The sequence below is a fragment of the Durio zibethinus genome, chromosome 17 (genome assembly GCF_047325235.1).
Source record: "Durio zibethinus cultivar Kanyao isolate XHJ-2024 chromosome 17, ASM4732523v1, whole genome shotgun sequence".
NCBI classification, from domain to species: domain Eukaryota; kingdom Viridiplantae; phylum Streptophyta; class Magnoliopsida; order Malvales; family Malvaceae; genus Durio; species Durio zibethinus.
Window position 1 is genome coordinate 7,881,249 of NC_143178.1, and position 21,124 is coordinate 7,902,372.

Sequence of the window (21,124 nt, forward strand, 5' to 3'; positions counted from 1 at the left end):
AATAATTCTAAAAAACTTTTTAAAATTAAAAATTTTGAAAAAAAATAAAAAATATGAATAATTATAAAATATAAAAATTTTATAAAAAAAATTGAACAACAATACAATGCTTTTTAGTTTTAAACTTTTCATATTTTTTTGAATTTTTATTAAATTTTCATTTTTTTTAATTTTAAAGAATTTTTATAATTTTCTTTAAATGTTACATATTTTTGAAAAGTTTTAATATTTTAGAATTTGTTAAAATTTCTTTTTTTTTCTTTTAATTTTTTAAATTTATTCAATAAAAATTTAGATTTTTTTAATTCTCATATTTTTTAAAGTTTTTGAATTTTTTTAGAATTTTCAAAAACATTTAGTTTTACTAAAATTTTCATTTTTAAAAAATTTTTTAGTTTTTTTTAATTTTTTGGAATTTTTAATTTTTAATTTTTTACTATATTTCAAATTTTTTAATTTTTATCCAAATTTTAAAATGTTTCTATTTTTAAAAAACTTTAATTTTTTTAATTTCTTTTTCAAATTTTCTATTAATTTTGACTTGATAATTGATGATGTGACGTTTAGTAGACTTTTTGACATATGTTAGTATCTTATTAAATGTTCATATCATGTTAATAATTTAACTAACGATATTGGTTTGAAGTACCAAAATGCAAGGATGGATGCAAGATTTATACTCAATGGAACAAATTTATTATATTAATTACCAATAATATTGGTATAATATTTGTATATTTACATTGTGAACCATTATTTTATTGAATTCTTTTTAATTCTTCTAATACATTCATATACCTTGCAGCATTATAAAAGACTCACACTTCATTATTTCTTTTACAAATTAATAGGGTTGAAAAAAATAAAAATTTTGGATTTATTTCTATAAATTCTACTTGCTTTTTTATATTTTAGTGAGAGTAAAATACAAATACAAGAATCATTAAAATTTTAGATAATTTACTAATGGTTAAAATTAAATTTTAGGATTTCAATAAAAAAAGTTGTTCCCACCTTAGATCTTTCCCTGTCGAAGTAAATGATGGAATGAAACTTGCAATACTAAATTGATAATTTTTTTTAAAGAATAAATTTATATAAATTATATAATACAGGAATAAATGAGTATTTAATCTAAAATAAAAAAAATACAAAATTAAATAAATGTGAATTTTGTTAAAAATTAAAATTAAAACTTTTTTAAAATATTAATTTTAAGAAAAGTCAAAATATTGAAAAACTTTAAAAAAAATTAAAAGATGAAAAATTTTTATTAAAATATAAAAATATAATTTTTTAATTCAAAATTGATACTTTTAAAAATTTTGGTAATTAAAATCAAAATAATGAAAACATAAAATCTAAAGTTTTTAAATTAAAAAAAAAAAAAAAAAGAGAGAGAGAAAACGAAGTCAAGTAGTCACGGGAGGAATGAAGGAGGGGAACAAGAGAGAAAAGAAGCAGGGAGGGGATGACAAGCCGTCAATCAACCAATCTTAGACAAATCGAGCAGTTCGACGCCAATGGTAAGCTCCCTTCCCTTCCATTCTCACTTTTTTTTCCCTCTCTTTTCCCATTTTCTCCTCGATTTTTGTTTCTAATTTTCTTGTTGTGTTTCAAAAATTAAATATATCTGATGATGATTTATTCGTTCATTAGTTTGTGCATTTGATTTAATAATTAACTTTTTATATGTAATATTTGAGAAAGATTATAGTTTTTCTTGTCTATACTTATATAATAAAGGAGTCCCTGACTCTAATTTCGGGGGAGAAAAAACGAATGTCTTAAAAAAAGATTAGGGGGTAATTTTCGGAATAAAAACTTTTACATTTGCCGGAAGTGGATACCAGAAGAACAAGGAAGAAGTTTCTGGAGACAAAGCCTAGAAACCACCGATTATCTTCAAGCCTTTTTTGTCTTCCTGTTTTCCTTTTCTCGAAAATTTCTCTAAAAATTATCTTCAAAAGATCAAAAATCGACCTCCTTCTCTCTTTGTTTCAAACCTTGCTAAGACAAAAAAAAAAAAAAAACTTGCAACGAAGCCCAGAAGTCGAGCGATGAAAGCCAATGTTCTCGGTGGTCTGCCATCGTCGCTTTCGCCTTTCGCGGTCACCTCCAGCAGTTTAGCTTCTTTGCCCAAACCCCAGAAGTGAAACTAGAAAACTCCAAATTTTAAATGAAACCCATAGAAAAAACCTTGGCCTTTTTTTTATTCTTTCTTTGCAATATTATTTTCTTTGTAGTTGGTTCTGTGAATTTTTTTAGTGATTGCTTGAAGTTTGCCATGTTAGGGATTGTTTGTCTCTAGTTGGATTTGCTCGGTTTGATTGGGTTTCTAGATTTGAGCTCTTATGTGTAATTGCTGATTGCGAGGTTGATGACTAGGCTTATTGTTTTTTAATTGGTGGTTTTTTATTGTAGAAATTATGTTGGTCTCGATTGCTTTTGTTTCTGCCTCAGATTGTTTCTTTTGTGGCTGATTGCTTTGTGTTTCTCTATTGGATAAATTGTTTATGGGTATTGATGAATTACTTGAACTATTACGTTTCTGATCTTTGGAAAGAACAGACTTTATTAGAAAATCTACAACTAAGGCTTTTACAACCTTGACTTGCTGATGGGTTTGAATCAAGGCTTCTTATGCATTTCTTTTTCCCTTCTTCTTCTTTTTTTTTTTTTTTCCTAATCTTTTTAATCCAGATCTAGCTCTGATTTCTCCATAGAGGTGAAATTTTTAAATTTTGAGTCGATCTTCAATTTTGAGTATGAACCCGAGCTATCCTTCTTCTGTTATGTAGCTTACAATGTCGTTTTAGGCTTTGCATGATAAGCAACTGATTTGCACGTGATAAAAGATTACATTTTTTTGAGGTGATTAAATTTAGAAAACATAAAGAGAAAAGAAGTGGATTTAAAGTGAATTTCATTTATTTTTAGTTATTTGGATCGAGAAAAGAGATGAAATTGCAAATCTTATCATTACAAAAAATTTCATTCCTTTTTAACCTTTATGACTATAGAATTTTGCTACTCTTTAATTTGGCATGCTTAATTTTTATTTCTTCTTAGTCTAAGTTTTTCTGCTCTAGCATTTTGCCTAATTCTCGAATTTTCAATTTTTTTATGGTTAATTTCTTTGAGAGTTATAATCTAACCCAGTTGAGCATCAAATCTTAATTGGAGGTTGATGTTACTAATATGATCAAATATAATGTTTGAATGGTATTGCTGAAAATTTCCGAAACTTCTGCAGTGGTAATATGGACACAGGGCATTTTCTATTTACCCCTTTTGTCATCTTCCTGTGAATTCACATATGAGTTTTTCTTTTTAGATTTCTCATGCCGTTTTGTTTCTAATGAAATGGGCAATATGACTAAGTGTTGGTTTGCATCTTGCACAAGCTCTAGAATACTGCTCCAGCAAAAGATGTGCCCCGTATCATGATCTAAATGCTTATAAAATAGTTTTTGATGATGTATGTTATTTTAAATTTTTTTTTCTTTCATAGTTAGAAATTAGTATAATTTCATCAGTTATGCATATTAATTTTAGGAGGCAACCCTAGACTTTCATGCTTTGGTCTGATGAAGAACAGTAGAGATGGAAAAAGTTACAACACAAAACTAGCTTTTACTCCTCTTGAGTATTTAAGGACAGGTGCTTATTCTCTTTAACAAGCAATAAGCCTTTTTACTTGCATGCTAATCTTTACTTAGTAGCAACATATTTGGAATTTTATGGTTGTATTTATGGCCCTGCCTGTTGAATACCCATGAATTAAACCCAATTACGACTTGCTAATCAAGCTCTTAAAATAGGATTTCCGCCTTTGACTTATTTTTCTTAGTTATCTACCTCACTTTATCACTTTATGCAATATGTTATAATTACGAGTTGCTAACCAAGCTCTTAAAATAGGATTTCCGCCTTTGACTTATTTTTCTTAGTTATCTACCTCACTTTATGCAATATGTTATACTTTAGTGCCTTACATGTAGAGAATTACCATTTTCCTTTGTTCATGCAAGTCACTTTCTTTTAGGGCATTATACATTATTTATATGACAAGTAGATTTTATAGAAGGTATCTGTTCTTTAGGACGTACTGTGTACTACCTTTTGAATAGAATGCTATTTAGAAATACTATTTGTATGGGACTACAAATATGCTATATGTTGTTTATAAATGTAGATGTGGTAACATTTGTTATTGCTGTTCACTCTCACCTATAGGGTTTTGTGGCTCTATTAACTTTGTTGGAATGTAATATGATCCAAGCTTATAGTACTAATATCGTTCACTTTATTTTGGATTGTTTAGTATTCTAAATTATTCTTGTGGTACGGAGGCCCCAATTGTAATCTGTCGATCATTAAGAATAAGAAGTATGCCACAAGATTCAAATGGTTTGGCTGATGATTTTTGTGAAAATTTTGAAAAAAATCGAAAATCTGTTAGGCCTTTAAAGCCCCAATCGCCATGTGTTTTGGGTCCTATTAGTATGAGAGATGCTTTTAGTGGAGATGAAATAGATTCCAATCAAGTGCTGGTTGAGACAATTTTGAGTATTGCAAAGAAAACCCGAGTTGGTGTTTCAGCTAAGGAAGAGTTTGATGGTGTTGAGGATGCTAAAGAGGAGAATTTGAGTGATTTTAATGAAAAAGGAAAACCGGTATCTTGTGAAAGTGAGGTTTTGGAATGTCCAGTTAAGGTAGAGAAAGTTAAAGAAGAGTTGAATGAAAATTTGAGTGGAAAAAGCAAGTTGGTTTCTTATGGTTTAGTTGAGGGTGTGGTTAAAACTGAGTATTTGGATGATTTAGTTAAGATTGAGAAGAATAATCCCTAGCTCGAGTCATTGAGTTTGAAACCAGAAAATGTAACACGGATTTTGCCTGGAAGGATTATGGTGGTTAAGTTTTTCCCTTGCAGCAGTATGAGGATGATTGCAACGGGGAACAAATTTGGGAATATTATATTTTGGAATGTGGACTTTAAGGTGAAAAAGAAGATGGGATATATCTTTATCGCCTGTATACTGTTCCTGTTTCTAGGATTTTGATTCAGTAATATTCAATGTCAAAGGTACCTTGAGTTTCAAAATTTGTACTACATTAGTCTTCATAATTACTTTCATAAATTTTAAAGATACAGAATTTATGATTTCAAGTTTACACTTTGTTAAGGGTAAATACATATATAATGTTTTCTCTATAGTTATTTCATTTAAGTGTAGATCTTTACTAACTACTATGATGGTTTTATTCGACTAATGGATGCTGAGAAGGAAGTGTTTGATTTGGTGCATTCCTGTGATGATAATATATTTCCCCTCTCTCAACAGCCTAATAATTTCACGAGCTTATATTTTGGTGAGGGCCGTAGAGGATTGAACATCTGGGGTATTCAGACAAGGAAGTCCAGTAAAAACTGGATGTTGCATGAAGACAAGATCAACACCATAGACTTCAACTCACAGAACTCCAACATTATGGCTACCAGTTCCACGGATGGAACTGCTTGCATTTGGGATTTAAGGAGTATGAGTGCACACAAACTCAAAACCTTAAAGACTGTGAGCCATAAATAGTAGGGCTATTCACTCTGCCTACTTCTTACCCTCTGGAAGGTCTCTTCCAATAACTAGGTATTAAGTTTTTTCTGAACCTAACCCTTTTTAGTGATTTCCATGGTAAATATATATTGATACTTAAATTTCATTCCACGTTTGAGTTTCCAGTTTTAGCACTTTGCTAAGATCGAGTCGTTATTTTACTAATACTTTTTGTTTTATTTGTAAAATTTATCTTCAACACTGATTAATGCTTTGCAGGATAAACTTTATTATATGTCAAATAAAGATTAAGTTGAATGGATGGCCTTATATGTTGAGACATAGCTTCTATTCCTTTGAGCATGTCTTTTGTAATAGGTGGTTTAGAGATGTTACCATATGTATTTCTATTCCTTTGAGCACGTCTTTTGTAATAGGTGGTTTAGAGATGTTACCATATGTATTAATTGATGTCCTACTTAGGCATATACATGAAGAAACTTTTCTAACAAGTCTTCAAGATAAAATTTATTACTTAAATTGATGATTTTTACTGGATAATTGGAGAATTTTGTTCTGGACGTATATTAGCTTCTACAATTAACTTAACGAAAGTAGTATTTAATTTGATCCTAGTCCCTATTGGACTAATATATATTTTTTTCTTTTCATTTAATTTCGACAACAAGGTTGGTATAGTAAGTGGAGTCACTTTTGAGGACATTTCTATAATATACCATGATAATTGGACTGGAAGGTGGCTTTCTTCTGTTAGGTAGGCTTCTGCCTGTCTGTCATGTACTACCATTCTCTTCTCAAATAATCTGCTTGATGTTTTGTTCTGTAGTTGACGACTTGACACCATATCTTGCATTTATAAGGTTGAGTTTTAATTTTATACCATATCTTGCATTCACAAACTTTTAGGTAAATGAGTTATAGAATTGAATTTATAAATTATTATTTGACAATCAATCAAAAACTTATTTTGATCTAAAAATAAAAATAAAAGTTAGATTATTAAAACTTTTTATTTTATTACATATTAGCATAAAAAAATAAAATAAAAATTTTGTACCCTCAGCGAAGTAAGGTTAGCCCACTAGTAATGGTAGTTTCATTAAAGTTTGATAAAAGCTAATCTTCTGTTGATAATATAAACTTTATTTTTTTTTTCTTTCTATCATCTTATTTGTATCTTATCAAATGAAGAAAAAAGTAAAAGAAAGTAATTTAATTTTCCTGCCACATTCTTTTCTTTTTTCTTTTTTTTTTCCTATTAAACATTGTGTAAATATTAAAATTGATGGAAATGCAGGCATTAAACAAGCTAAGAAATTTTGCACCATTTAAAATAAAATTGTTACACCTCATGTCATAACGTATTAGAATTTACATTAATAAATATCTTTAAAAAATCTTTAATCTTATATAAATATAAAAAAATCAAATCTTTGACCAAAAGAAAAATATCTAATGTGGATTGCCTAATTTATTGACATATAGATAATTTTTTTGTTGTTTTTTTACATGTGTACTCATTTTACTGCATAATAGTTAATTTAAATTAAAATATTTAACTAAACAATATCAATTATCACCTTAATTATCTTTTGGTATTTCCTAATTTTAAGGATCAATATTATTCTTTGAAATCCATATATATTACTTTGAATTTAAATCTTTTCAATCAATCTAAATTCAAAAACATATATATATATATATATATATCATCTTTATATTTGGCAAACTCTTATTACTTTTAAATGCAATTTCCTTTTGTATTATTGAATTGAAAGTCAAAATTGTCTATTGTTGTGAATATTCAATTTTAGTTACATAAATAAATAAATTATAATTCAATTTACTTTAAATCACTTTTAATTAAATTAAATGTCTGATTTTAAATATGCAACTTCAACATTATAAATAGGTTTGCTTTTGACGCATTAGAGTATTGCCTTTGAAAGTTTGCTAGCTCTCCAATTATTTTATATTTTTATTATTTATTTGCTTCATTTGTTTGTTATTTCCTTTGGTGCTATTTGTATTTTTTATTATTTAATTTAGTCTTATATATGTTTATGATGCTTATTTCAATTGTGTTAATGTTTTATTATGTTTTATTTATGTTGTACAAATGAATATAAATTAGTTTTAATTCCTGCGATCCATGGGTACATATTGTGTTAAAAATTAATTTTTACAATAATACATAATTATAATGTGTTTTATCTGATATAAATATATAAAAACCAAAGTGTTTAACATAAAAGGCAATCATCCTATTTGGTTAGTCTAACATTTTGAACTATGAACATTCTAAAAAAATTTAAAATGTGTCTTTAATTAATTTATATTTTAAATTTAAATTTTAAAATTTATATTAGTTTCAAATATCTTCCTTACATATTTACATATCCAATTGAATGGTTCCTTTTGGGATTGTGATTCTGATTTTGGTAATCAAACCTTAATGAAAATGGAAATGTTTCTTCAAAGTTGTCATTTAAAGGGTCGAAATTGTGCCCTTTATTGATATTGCTTAAGTTTTATTATTATTTTTAGAAGGATAACTATGTTAAAGAGTAGGATGTGTAATATTTTCATAAGGTAATAGAATATCATAGAGCTATTTGTGTGATTGAAGTGAATGAAATCAATTAGATGCCCTCATTTACAAGAATTCCTAAATTAAATTTGATGCAGCTTTTGATGAAAACTATAAAATGACTAGATATCCAATGCATATGAGGGAAGGTTCATTTAAGTATAGTCATTAAAATTAATCATATGACAAATTCTCTTCATGCAAAAATGAGAGTTAAATTTAAAGGTTCCCTTTTAAATAGGGTGGAAGAGTGCATGATATTGTTGAATTCACCAAAGTTATATTACTTGCTGCTTTTAGCATGTGAGGAGTGAAGCAAACACTTTAGCACATGGTTTATCTAAATTGGAATGTTAATATAGATGGTCTAAAAATTTGGTTTGATTCACTTTCAAACTTCTTTATTTATCATAATGTTATTTGATTCTAAATGCCTTAATGCCATAGTCCTATTGAGATTGAAAGTAATTACTTAAGATAAAATGTAAATTGAAATAGTTGACATAAATAAATTGGAAATAATGGTCATTTACTATTATGTCAAACACGTTAAAGAAAGAAAACAATAAAATTTTATTTATTTTATTATTTTCAAATTACAAAATTTTTGTTTGAATAATATATCATGCTAATCAAATAGTTTTTTCTTTTTCTTTTTTTTTATAATATATCATGCTAATCAGATAGTGAATAGGTAATAAATCAGTTTAAATATAATTTTTTTAAAATTAATGGTAATTGATATGTATCATTTAATCAATTCACATGTTCAAAAATTATGTATCTTTCACATTTTTACTTGAAATTCAAATATATTATGGAAAGAAGATATTTGATTTAAAAAGAACCATTCAATTGGATATACTAATATGAAAAGAAAATATTTGAAATTAATTTGTTTTGTAATATAAATTTTAAATTTTAAAATTTAAATATAAATTAATTAAAGATACATTTCAATTTTTTTAGAATATTTACATGTCAAAATATTAAATTATCCAGTTAGAACGATTGCCTTTTTTGCTAAAGATTTTATTTATCATAATGTTATTTGATTCTAAATGCCTTAATGCCATAGTCCTATTGAGAATGAAAGTAATTGCTTAAAAGATAAAATGTAAATTGAAATAGTTGACATAAATAAATTGGAAATAATGGTCATTTAATATTATGTCAAACATGTTAAAGAAAGACAACAATAAAATTTTATTTATTTTATTATTTTCAAATTATAAAATTTTTGTTTGAATAATATATCATGCTAATCAAATTGGTTTTTTTTTTTTATAGCATGCTAATCAAATAGTGAATAGGTAATAAATCTATTTAAGTATAATTTTTTTTTAATTAATGGTAATAGATATGTATCATTTAATAAGTTCACATGTTCAAAAATTATGTATCTTTCACATTTTTACTTGAAATTCAAAAATATTATGGAAAGAAGATATTTGATTTAAAAAGAACCATTCAATTGGATATACAAATATGAAAATAAAATATTTGAAATTAAATTGTTTTGTAATATAAAATATAAAATATAAAATAATTAAAGATACATTTCAATTTTTTTAGAATATTTACATGTCAAAATATTAAATTATCCAAGTAGAACGATTGCCTCTTTTGCTAAAGATTTTTATTTATCATAATGTTATTTGATTCTAAATGCCTTAATGCCATAGTACTATTGACAATGAAAGTAATTACTTAAAAGATAAAATGTAAATTAAAATAATTGACATAAATAAATTGGAAATAATGGCCATTTAATATTATGTCAAACATGTTAAAGAAAGACAACAATAAAATTTTATTTATTTTATTATTTTCAAATTATAAAATTTTTGTTTGAATAATATATCATGCTAATCAAATTGTTTTTTTTTTATAGCATGCTAATCAATTAGTGAATAGGCAATAAATCCATTTAAGTATAATTTTTTTAATTAATGGTAATTGATATGTATCATTTAATAAGTTCACATGTTCAAAAATTATGTATCTTTCACATTTTTACTTGAAATTCAAAAGTATTATGGAAAGAAGATATTTGGTTTAAAAAGAACCATTCAATTGGATATGCAAATTTGAAAAGAAGATATTTGAAATTAAATTGTTTTGTAATATAAATTTTAAAATTTAAAATTAAAATATAAATTAATTAAAGTTACATTTCAATTTTTTTAAAATTTTACATGTCAAAATATTAAATTATCCAAGTAGAATGATTGCCTTTTTTGCTAAAGATTTTATTTATGATAATGTTATTTGATTCTAAATTCCTTAATGCCATAGTCCTATTGAGATTGAAAGTAATTACTTAAGATAAAATGTAAATTGAAATAGTTGACATAAATAAATTGGAAATAATGGTCATTTAATATTATGTCAAACACCTTAAAGAAAGATAACTATAAAATTTTATTTATTTTATTATTTTCAAATTATAAAATTTTTGTTTGAATAATATATCATGCTAATCAAATAGGTTTTTTTTTTATTGTATGCTAATCAAATAGTGAATAGGCAATAAATATGTTTAAGTATAATTTTTTTTAATTAATGGTAATTGATGTGTATCATTTAATAAGTTCACATGTTCAAAAATTATGTATCTTTCACATTTTTACTTGAAATTCAAAAATATTATGGAAAGAAGATATTTGGTTTAAAAAGAACCATTCAATTGGATATGCAAATTTGAAAAGAAAATATTTGAAATTAAATTGTTTTGTAATATAAATTTTAAAATTTAATATTAAAATATAAATTAATTAAAGATACGTTTTAATTTTTTTTAGAATATTTACATGTCAAAATATTAGATTATCCAAGCAGTACGATTGCCTCTTTTGCTAAAGATTTTGGTTTTTATAATTTATATAAGATAAAACACATTATAATTTTGTATCATCCTAAAAGTTATTTTATTAACACTATGTATCTGTGCATTTCGCAAAATTAAAATTAGTAATTACTTAATTCTTTTTTTTTTTAAACAAGAGATAAATCATATTTTGTAAATTTTCTCATTGTTTCAAATTAAATTAATGTGTATTAAAAATGCCAATAGTAATCTATTTGTTGATGGAGTGTTAACCAGAAATGTTTCCCACCGGGATAGAAGTCAAATAAAAAATGTATGTATTTCAATGAAATGAACTTGAACCTGAAAAAAAAAAAAAAAATTGGACCTGACTTTTTGTTTGATGTTCATCTTATGTCAAAATGACGTAAAATTAAGAGCCTAAGCCCATTATCTACTCCCTAATTATGGGGAAGTGCCAAAGTCCAAACAGAGGTCTAGTCTAAAACGTAAAAGACTCTACGTCAGTCTAAACGATAAGGAGAAACATCTGTTGTACGAGTTTCTACTTTCTCGCTCCGTCAGTCACGCTCTCTCATGGAAAAGTCTACGGCTTGGAAGTTAATTAGATTCCTAACTAAAGTTTCTCGTACCGCAATTAGACTTGTTCGGTTCTGATTGCCCGTTGGATTTGTGGGTTTGACTGATGCAGATTGGATTCTGACAATACTTTTTAAGTTTGAATCCAGTTTTGTTTGAAATATTATTTAATTAATAATTTTTTTATTTAATGTTAATTTCAAAATATATTTAAAATAATAATATTTTAACTTGACAACTTCTTACATGTTTTAGACGAAAGAAATTAAGAAAAGCACACCAACGACCAACAAATTTTCTAATGTTGCTCCATAATTTCCCTTTTTCTGACCTTTACTAGAGTTCGGTTTGAAAGCGGCCCGCCTTCTTCCCTATGAAAAGGGTTTTTGTGCCACGTTTGTCACATTCTAAGGAGGTCTAATTGTTCTTGTGCAGGTTCAATGGCTATTCTTTCGGAACAATATGACTTGAATTTTTCTGTTTTTTTCCCACTCCTAGTGAGTGTCTCCTTACAGTTGATATTACTGATGTATGTCTAAAAGAAAAAAATATATACATTGTGACAAACGAACTACGAAATTCAGTTTATCGGGCTCAAAGGAAGAGCAAGGAGAAAACAACAAGTAGAAAAAAAATATATTTCCTGGAAATTATATATATATTGTAAGGAGAAAAAGGGCATTTTCCTACAAATGGTTTTGTGCCAAACCTATGTTATGACCTACAATCAGTTAATTATAATTAAATAGTTCAAAGTCTTTGAAAAATAGTCATAGTAATGGTTTCGTTTCTCATTGAACTGCACCCATTTAACGGTGCAAAATTGAAATGAATGATGAGCCTTTCCAACTCTGACCATATGGAAACTTTAGTCCAAGCATAGCATCATGATTCATGTGGCATTCCAGCGCCATTGATAGCGGCAGTGATTTCCAGGGCACGGCCACCGTGGGTCCAATAACGGTAAAAGATTTAGACCAAATTATTTAAATGAAATTTGTTAAATTTTTTATTAAAAATATTAAATTAAAATTAAAATAAATAAATTGAAAAAGTTTTAGTATATAAAGTAAGTGTGTAAAATTTGAAAAAAATAAATTTTGATTTTTTATAGGTAATTTTAGTTTAAATTTTTTTAAAAAAATTTATAATTAAATAAATACTTATCAAATTTGAATTATAAATAATAATTTTAATAATTTTTTATATATTATTAATTTTTACATTAATCTCTGTTAATTTTTCAGAGTTAAAATTTTTATTAGATCATTTTTAAATAAAATTTGCATAAACTTCATTTAAAAAACTCCATCTAAGTTTTATTTTAATAATTCTAACTAGCATCTACAGTAGGGTTGGTTTCGATTTCTGACTTGAAATTCCCCGATCTCGTGGGTTGATTTTCCAAGTTGCAAGCTGCTAAACCGAAACCAACTATAAAAGAACCTTGCCCACCCCATCATTCTTCACATCACATTCCTCGCATAGAAGAATCGCACACAGTTGCTAGAAAGTAAAAGCCTTAGATACTCAACAAATCTTGGCTTTTTCTTTCCATTAGAAACCATGACTTCCAACCGTAGCTTGAAGATTGTCCTAGCTCTTTCAATATTTGCCTTCTGCTTGCAAGCAACCCTAGGTTCTCAAATCTAATACTTAGCACATGCAGCTTTTTTTTCCTAACAAAGCTTTATTAATCTGTTCATTAGAAAGACATTTTAACGTAATTATATATTTTGGTTGCAGGGGAAATAACATGTGAACACCTTGACCAAGACACCTGCGCCTACGCAGTATCGTCTACAGGCAAGCGCTGTGTGCTAGAGAAGCACGTCAAAAGGAGCGGAGAGGAAGAGCTAACTTGCCGCACATCTGAAATTGAAGCTGATAAGATCAAGAACTGGATTGAAAGCGACCAGTGTGTCAAAGCATGCGGGCTCGACAGAAAATCCTTTGGCATCTCATCAGATTCCCTCCTCGAGTCTGGCTTCACAGAAATGCTTTGCTCACCTCAGTGCTACAACAACTGCCCCAACGCCGTCGACCTTTACTTCAACCTGGCCGCCGGAGAAGGTAACATATAGTATAACAATAATATTAACTTATTGTGGAGAGTAGAGACTAGAGATTACACAAGAGCACTGATTTTGTTTGACCGCTACCTGTCTTGGTAGGTGTTTTTCTTCCAAAATTATGTGAGGCACAAGGAGCAAATGCACGCAGAGGAATGGCTGAGATCCAAAGCTCTGGTTGGGTTGCACCAGGACCCGCCAGTGGCGTGAAGTTCTGGGGAGTGGCCCCAGCAATGGCACCATATTAAATCTTGATTAAGTGGAATTTTTACAAAATCTTAGTAGTTTACAATAAAAGAAAGCTGCACTAGGGTTTAGAAACAGGGCTCAAGTGCATGGACCAGCTTAATTTGGTGTGTGCATGTGAGCCATGAGCTTGATGTGTTCAATCCAGTAAGGTGCTACTTTCTAGATAGATATGTTACGAGGTTGTGTGGTAACATACCCAGGTTTTTTTAGTATTTGCTTATTGTAATGGGTATGAAAAACCAAATTATGAAATACAGATTTATAACAGATTTATAGTTTTATTTACGTGATTAATTACAATCTTTCTTTTTATTATTATCATGGGATGAAAAACGATCAAAAGGAGAAAACGCAATTCCATTTATAATAGTCAAAACTCAAATGGGGATAAATATTTCCATTAAATTGAAAAAATGGAAACTGATGAATTTGGGAAAACTTCTTCAACCTTTTTTTTTTTTTTTTAATTTTTTAAACTTATGGTAGAAGATGTGTACTCTAAGATACATGAATGATCATAATCCTAAAACTTCTACCAAGACTAAATCATCCACACCAAAAAAATATCTTCTTTAATATTTACAATTTCTTCTTATTATTTTTTGTTACAAAATAAGAACATGCATAAGGATATATCATTCACTAAATATAATACTAATTAATGATAAATTAATAAACGTACAGAAGGTAAACCATATAACGGCATTTGCTTAATGATGGTTTAATTAACATTCAAGCTTACCGTTGATATCCCAATATAACTTTAGCTTAATGGTAAGAAGGAAGTCCTAACACTCTAAGGTCTTAAGTTTAAGTTTTATTATATGTAAGTTTAATTATTTAGTTATGTTCTAGTTTATTAATTAATTATTCAATTAATCATATTGACATAATATTTTATTATAATTTTATCAATTTCAAAAAAAAAAAATGTTTACTGCTGCTAGCATAGTACTTGTTCATTTATATCACTTGCCAAACACCATTCTCTACCCTAATTAATAAATCAGGCCCATAAATAATTCTTATCATGCCTTTTTGTTTGTTAAAAAAAAAAAAAACAACGAAGGAAGACTAATATCAAAGAAAACATTAATATAGAAGCCGTACATGATAATTTAATATCATCATTAATTTATAGAAGCCCAAAAAAAAAAATTAATTATGCTCTTACACGGAGAAAATTCACCTAATCCAAAATTTAATTAGTTCAATTGGTATATAAACATATTAAAAAATGACATTTAATAAATTTAAATTTAAAATTTAACACTTATAGCCCATTTCCTATCCTCAAGCTATGATCTCCTTCATACAAAAAATATATTGCAACATTAAAAGAACAAAATTAATAGAAGCTAAAAACTAATACAAACGATAAATGTATAATAAGAGTAATTAGATAATTGGTGATTTCAATCTTGTATATAATTCACCATCGTCCCTATTGTAATTTTTTTTTACAGAATTACACATTTTTAATGTATCAAATTTATAAACTCATGCACATATTTGTATGATATAAATTAAGCCAACTTATTCTAACTATATTAAATTGGACGTGTTTTGCAAAAATAAAAATGGAGAATTCTTCCGTTTCAAAACATATTTCTCTTTTTACTTTTTATTTTATTAGGAAAGTTAGTGGTTAGAAGATGGGATGATGGCAGCAAAGAGGATTTAATTTCAACTCATATTCTTCCAACCTATAAAAAATTTTCACTTTCAAAGTCCAGTCAAAGGTAGTTAATTAAAGGCTTAAAGCCTTCTTAATTTCTCAAAACATAAAACGTGTTAGTGTAGAGACTTCTTGCAGTTTGGTGTAGCATACAAAGCCCTTCACCTGGACTGCACCAAAAATCAAGATGCCTCAAAGGTCAACCTTTACATGTATAATTTGATTAACAAACTAGTAAACTTGCCTACGAAGCGTCGATATGGCCCAAAGTGAACTCTGAGAGTTCGAAGGTCCAAATCAGCTTTCCTAATTCCCAAATCTGCAACTAAAACCCAGCCCAAGGACCACCATGTACCTGCCCTGATCCTTGAAATTGGCAAATGAATATACCCGAGCAACCCAACAACCACATCTAAAGAGGTGTCGATAATCATATGCTTTTTTTTATAAAAAATAATAATAATAATAATAATAATAAATTTTAAATTTTAAATTCATTGAATATTGTTTTTTAAAAATAATTTTTTTGACGTGCATGAATTTTGATACTTTATTATTGATCATAGATGGTTTTAATAATTATTGCAAAAATAAATAACAATGATATCCAAACTTAAATTCTTTATTTTAAACAGCTTGCATGCCTATAATCATCCCTTTGAAGAAAAGAAAGATGGCATCTGAATTACAATACCAACAATTTAATAACTGTTCCATGTATTCAACTTTAACACACAGTCCCAAAATTATAACTAGCTAGTTGTTGGTCACCTAAGCTTAACCTTCAGAGATAAATGGCTTGGGTTCGAATAAAGATTAATCTAATTCAAGTCATCAAGTTTTGATATTCTTATCTTAGAGAAAAGCATAATTTTCAATTTTAACAAAGATACGATCATTGATACCATGTCGGGGCTGGTCCGAATGCCGGAAATGTTGTTGTGGCTTTAAGCCTTCAACTCTTTTTGTCTTTTACTTTAGTGAAAGTGAAGTTATAAAGCATGCAAAAAGTGAAAGATAAATGAGTGTTCAATCTCAATTTGATCTTATATGCTATCTATTTCCTATTCTTAAATTCATGATTTCTGTTGGTTTCCAATGGCAAGAATCGGCTAACAAGATAGTTTCATTTGGCACGTGTACAAACAGTTGCAGAAGAATATATAGTGATTACGAAACCAGCAAGGAATCAACAGACAGACACTAGTAACTTGCAAGAAAGACACCAACAACTTCTGGTACAAATGAAAATTTCTAATGCAAAACCCACTTCATCACTTAATACTCATCTCGATATTTTTCTCATATCCTTCTTGCGCATAAACCTGCTTACTAAATTGTACGCTTCAATGAAAGTCTGACCAATTAGCAATTGATATGAGTTTTCGTGTCTAGATTTTTGCCAAATTTGGAAAGGAAAACCAAAGATAGTGTCAGTGACTAAAATGCCATCACTTTCTTAAAACCACAAGCAATATTGAAAAAAAGAAACCATTGAAATTCACAAAGCAATTCAACTTCAACCTAACCTAGCAACAAAAATGCAGAGCAAAAGATGAAGCCTGACTTGCAAACATATGTTTTGTCGTGCAAGGCACTTATACTCGAATGGGTAAAAATATTCAAAACAAAAGGAAAAATATACAAAATTCTACATGATAAACCCAGAATATGTTATGGTGTGGGATCAGCCCCATACTATTATTGTCTTAAAAGGCCCAATAAGTAATATCAAAGTTATAATTATTTTTGAGTTATTGATATAATAGCAACCCAAGATAGAAATAATTTTTATTTAATATCATAGAAGGTGATACAAGTTCCATAATAAAATTAACAGCTTAAATTATTCAATTTAGAAGCCAATGATAGAGAATAATTTATACTACAAAGATTTGTATGATTCGGTATTAAGTGATTTGATTAAACCAAAAAATATGAAAGATGAAAGCTGGAAGAAACTAGATAGAAAGACACTAGTCACAATTAGAAATTAGGTTGATGTTAGTATATTCCATCATGTAGCGTAGGCCCACATTCTTTAGAAAAAATTAGCAGCATTATATGAGACAAATATAGGCATGAATAAAGTTATGCTTATTAAAAAACTTGTAACTTTATAGTACAAGAATTGATGATCGATTACAAAGCACTTAAATAGTTTTTAAGATATATTCAATGGAATGACTACTATGGAGTTTAAAATGCAAGATGAAATGAATGTGTTGAATCTTTTAGGTTCATTTCGAAACAACTAGAATACTCTAGTTGTGACTATTCTTAATTCAACTACTATCTAAAAGGTGATTTTGGATATGATAAAAGACAATATGCTTAATGATTAAGTAAGGTGAAAAGAGAGACAATGAATCAAGCTTTTGTCATAGAAAATAAGGTAGAAACATTGATAGAGGTCAAAATTCAAAAGACTATAATAAATCTAGACATAAATTTAGTCCAAAGATAAAGTAAAGTGCTACCATTGTGGTAAACCTAGTCACATAAAACAGAAATGCAAAATCTTGAAAAAAGAACAAAAATATGAAAAAGACAAGAGTCCAGATAATGGTAGTGTTATAGTGGTGAATTCAGATAATAATTCAGTTACTTTGATTTGTACACATGGCAACTATAATTTGATTGGTAATTCAGGCATTAAGTGGATAATTGACACAAGAGCAACATATCATTATGTTTAAAAAAAGAGTTGTTTACAACTTGCAAAGTAAGAGACTTTGATTGTACCAAGATAAAAACTAGAAATGTTCACAGATTGTTAGGATTAGTGATATTATTATACAAATTAGTATAGGTTGCATGTTGACTTTGAAGAATGTCAGATATATTCCAAATATAAGAATAAACTTGCTTCCAATTAATATCTTCGATAAAAAAAAAAGATATTAAAGTTAACAAAAGAATAGATAGTGAAAACTTCTTAAATGATCTATGATAGTTGCAAGAGAAAAATTATGTTGCATAATGTATAATATATGGACATAATTAAACGGCAACGAGATAAATGCTATTGAAGATGATGCTTTGACAAATTTTGAGGCACAAAAGGTTGGCATATCTTAGCAATTTAGGGTTATCGCTTTTAGCAAAGCAGTCTCTCATTTCCTTGACCAAAAGTATGTTTATTGTTTTATATGATCATTTTTTGCATGGTAGGTATCGTAGAGTTTCTTTTCATAAGCATTTTTAAAGGAAAGAAAATATATTGAAATTGATTCATTTTGATATATGTGGTCCTATTGACGTTAAGTCATTGGGTGATAGCAAGTATTTTAGTACTTTTATTGTGATACCTCACATAAAACTTTAGTGTATATATTGAAAGACAAAAGTCAAGTACTATAATATTTTTAAAAAATTCATGCCATAATGAAAAGGATGACAGAATTGTCCTTGAAGTGTATTTAGATTGATAATGATGGAGAATACACATATAAAGATTTTGAAAAATATTGTTCAAAGCATAGGATCATGCATAAAATAACAAAACCTAGAAAACATCAGCATAATAGTATAGCTGAAAGAATGAATTCACCATTGTGAAAAAAGTAAGATGTACGTTGAAGATGGTAAAATTACTAAAATTATTTTAAGGTGAAACAGTGAACACAGCCTACTATTTGATTAACAGATCACCATTAGTTCCTTTGGGCTTTAACATTCCAAAAAGAGTGTAGATAGGAAAGATGTTTCATACTCTCACTTAAAGATTTTTGGGTATAAAGCATTCATACATTTGCCAAAAAAATAGAGATCAAAGCTTGATAGTAAAGCCACACAATGTGTATTTGTTGGATATGGTGATGAAAATTTTGGTTACAGGTTATGGGATCCAGTAAAATCAATCAATCAAACGTAGAGATGTGATATTTCATAAAAAAAAAAAATCCATAAAGACCTTGAGAAGAATGAAAAGGCTACACGAGTTGTTATTGATTCATGTGATCATTTTTTGCATAGCAAGTATCGTAAAGTTTCTTTTTATAAACGTTTTTAGAGGAAAGAAAACATATTAGAATTAATTCATTTTGATGTATGTGGTCCCATTAAAATTGAGTCATTGGGTGATAGTAAAAATTTTCATTCTTTTATTATGATACTGACTTTAGTATGTATATTGAAAAATAAAAGTCAAGTATTACAGTATTTTTAAAAAGTTCGTACCTTAGTGAAAAAGAATGATAGGATTGCCCTTGAAGTATATTTGGACTGATAATGATAGAGAATACACATTCAAAGATTTTGAAAAATACTATTCAAAGCATAAGATTATGCATGAGATAATAAAACTTGGAACATCAAACATAATAGTATAACTGAAATGATGAACTATACTATTGTGAAAAAAGTCAGATGTATGTTGAAGATGGTAAAATTACTAAAGCTATTTTGAGGTAAAGCAGTCAACATAACATGTTATTTGATTAACAGATTATCATCAGTTCTTTTGGACTTTAGCATTCCAAAAAAAGTGTGGACAGGAAAGATGCTTCATACTCTCATTTAAAGGTTTTTAGGTATAAAATATTCATACATATGCCAAAAGAACAGATATCAAAGCTTAATAGTAAAATCATACAGTATGTATTTGTTGGATATGGTGATGAGAAATTTGGTTACAAGTAATTGGATCCAATAAAAAAAAACCAATCAAAAGTAAAGACGTAGTTTTTCATGAAAAAAAAACCAATCAAAAGTAAAAAAGTAGTTTTTCATAAAAAAAAATCATAGAAGACCTTAAGAATAATGAAAAGGCTACACGAGTTATTGTTGAGTATGATGATTCAAACTGACAGATGTTTCACTTCAAAAAGACACAGATAGTGAAAATGAGTAAGAGACAAAACTTGAAAATACGAATGAGCCAATCGTAATTAATAATAAGCCAGATGCAATTACTTTTAAGTAACATGAGTAGTGTTTTCCACCAAAAAGTATTGGAAACTTTAGTCCAAGCATAGCATCATGATTCATGTGGCATTCCAGCGCCATTGATAGCGACAGTGATTTCCTGGGCACGGCCACCGTGGGTCCAATAACGGTAAAAGATTTAGACCAAATTATTTAAATGAAATTTGTTAAATTTTTTATTAAAAATATTAAATTAAAATTAAAATAAATAAATTGAAAAAGTTTTAGTACATAAAGTAAGTGTGTAAAATTTGAAAAAAATAAATTTTAATTTTTTATAGGTAATTTTAGTTTAAATTTTTTAAAAAAAATTTATAATTAAATAAATACTTATCAAATTTGAATTATAAATAATAATTTTAATAATTTTTTATATATTATTAATTTTTACATTAATCTCTGTTAATTTTTCGAGTTGAAATTTTTATTAGATCATTTTTAGATAAAATTTGCACAAATTTCATTTAAAAAACTCCATCTAAGTTTTATTTTAATAATTCTAACTAGCATCTACAGTAGGGTTGGTTTCGATTTCTGACTTGAAATTCCCCGATCTCGTGGGTTGATTTTCCAAGTTGCAAGCTGCTAAACCGAAACCAACTATAAAAGAACCTTGCC

At 27.6% G+C, this 21,124-nt stretch overlaps 1 protein-coding gene across 5 annotated transcripts; it reads left to right on the forward strand.

Annotated features, from left to right (window-relative positions):
* The first annotated feature begins 1,368 nt into the window (after positions 1-1,368).
* LOC111288096 (uncharacterized) lies at positions 1,369-14,166 on the forward strand. 5 transcript variants are annotated; one of them, XM_089746392.1, is made up of 5 exons: positions 1,369-1,526; positions 5,349-5,651; positions 6,248-6,333; positions 13,325-13,651; positions 13,753-14,166. In XM_089746392.1, exons 3-5 carry the CDS (start codon positions 6,297-6,299, stop codon positions 13,896-13,898), a joined length of 510 nt encoding a protein of 169 aa, XP_089602518.1. In that variant the 5' UTR covers positions 1,369-1,526; positions 5,349-5,651; positions 6,248-6,296; the 3' UTR covers positions 13,899-14,166. The 5 variants fall into 5 exon arrangements, 3 of the variants coding, with proteins under 3 accessions (XP_089602518.1, XP_089602519.1, XP_022734597.1); XR_016329171.1 differs by lacking the exons at positions 13,325-13,651; positions 13,753-14,166 and adding an exon at positions 12,014-12,325; XM_089746393.1 differs by lacking the exon at positions 5,349-5,651.
* Positions 14,167-21,124: the final 6,958 nt, after the last annotated feature.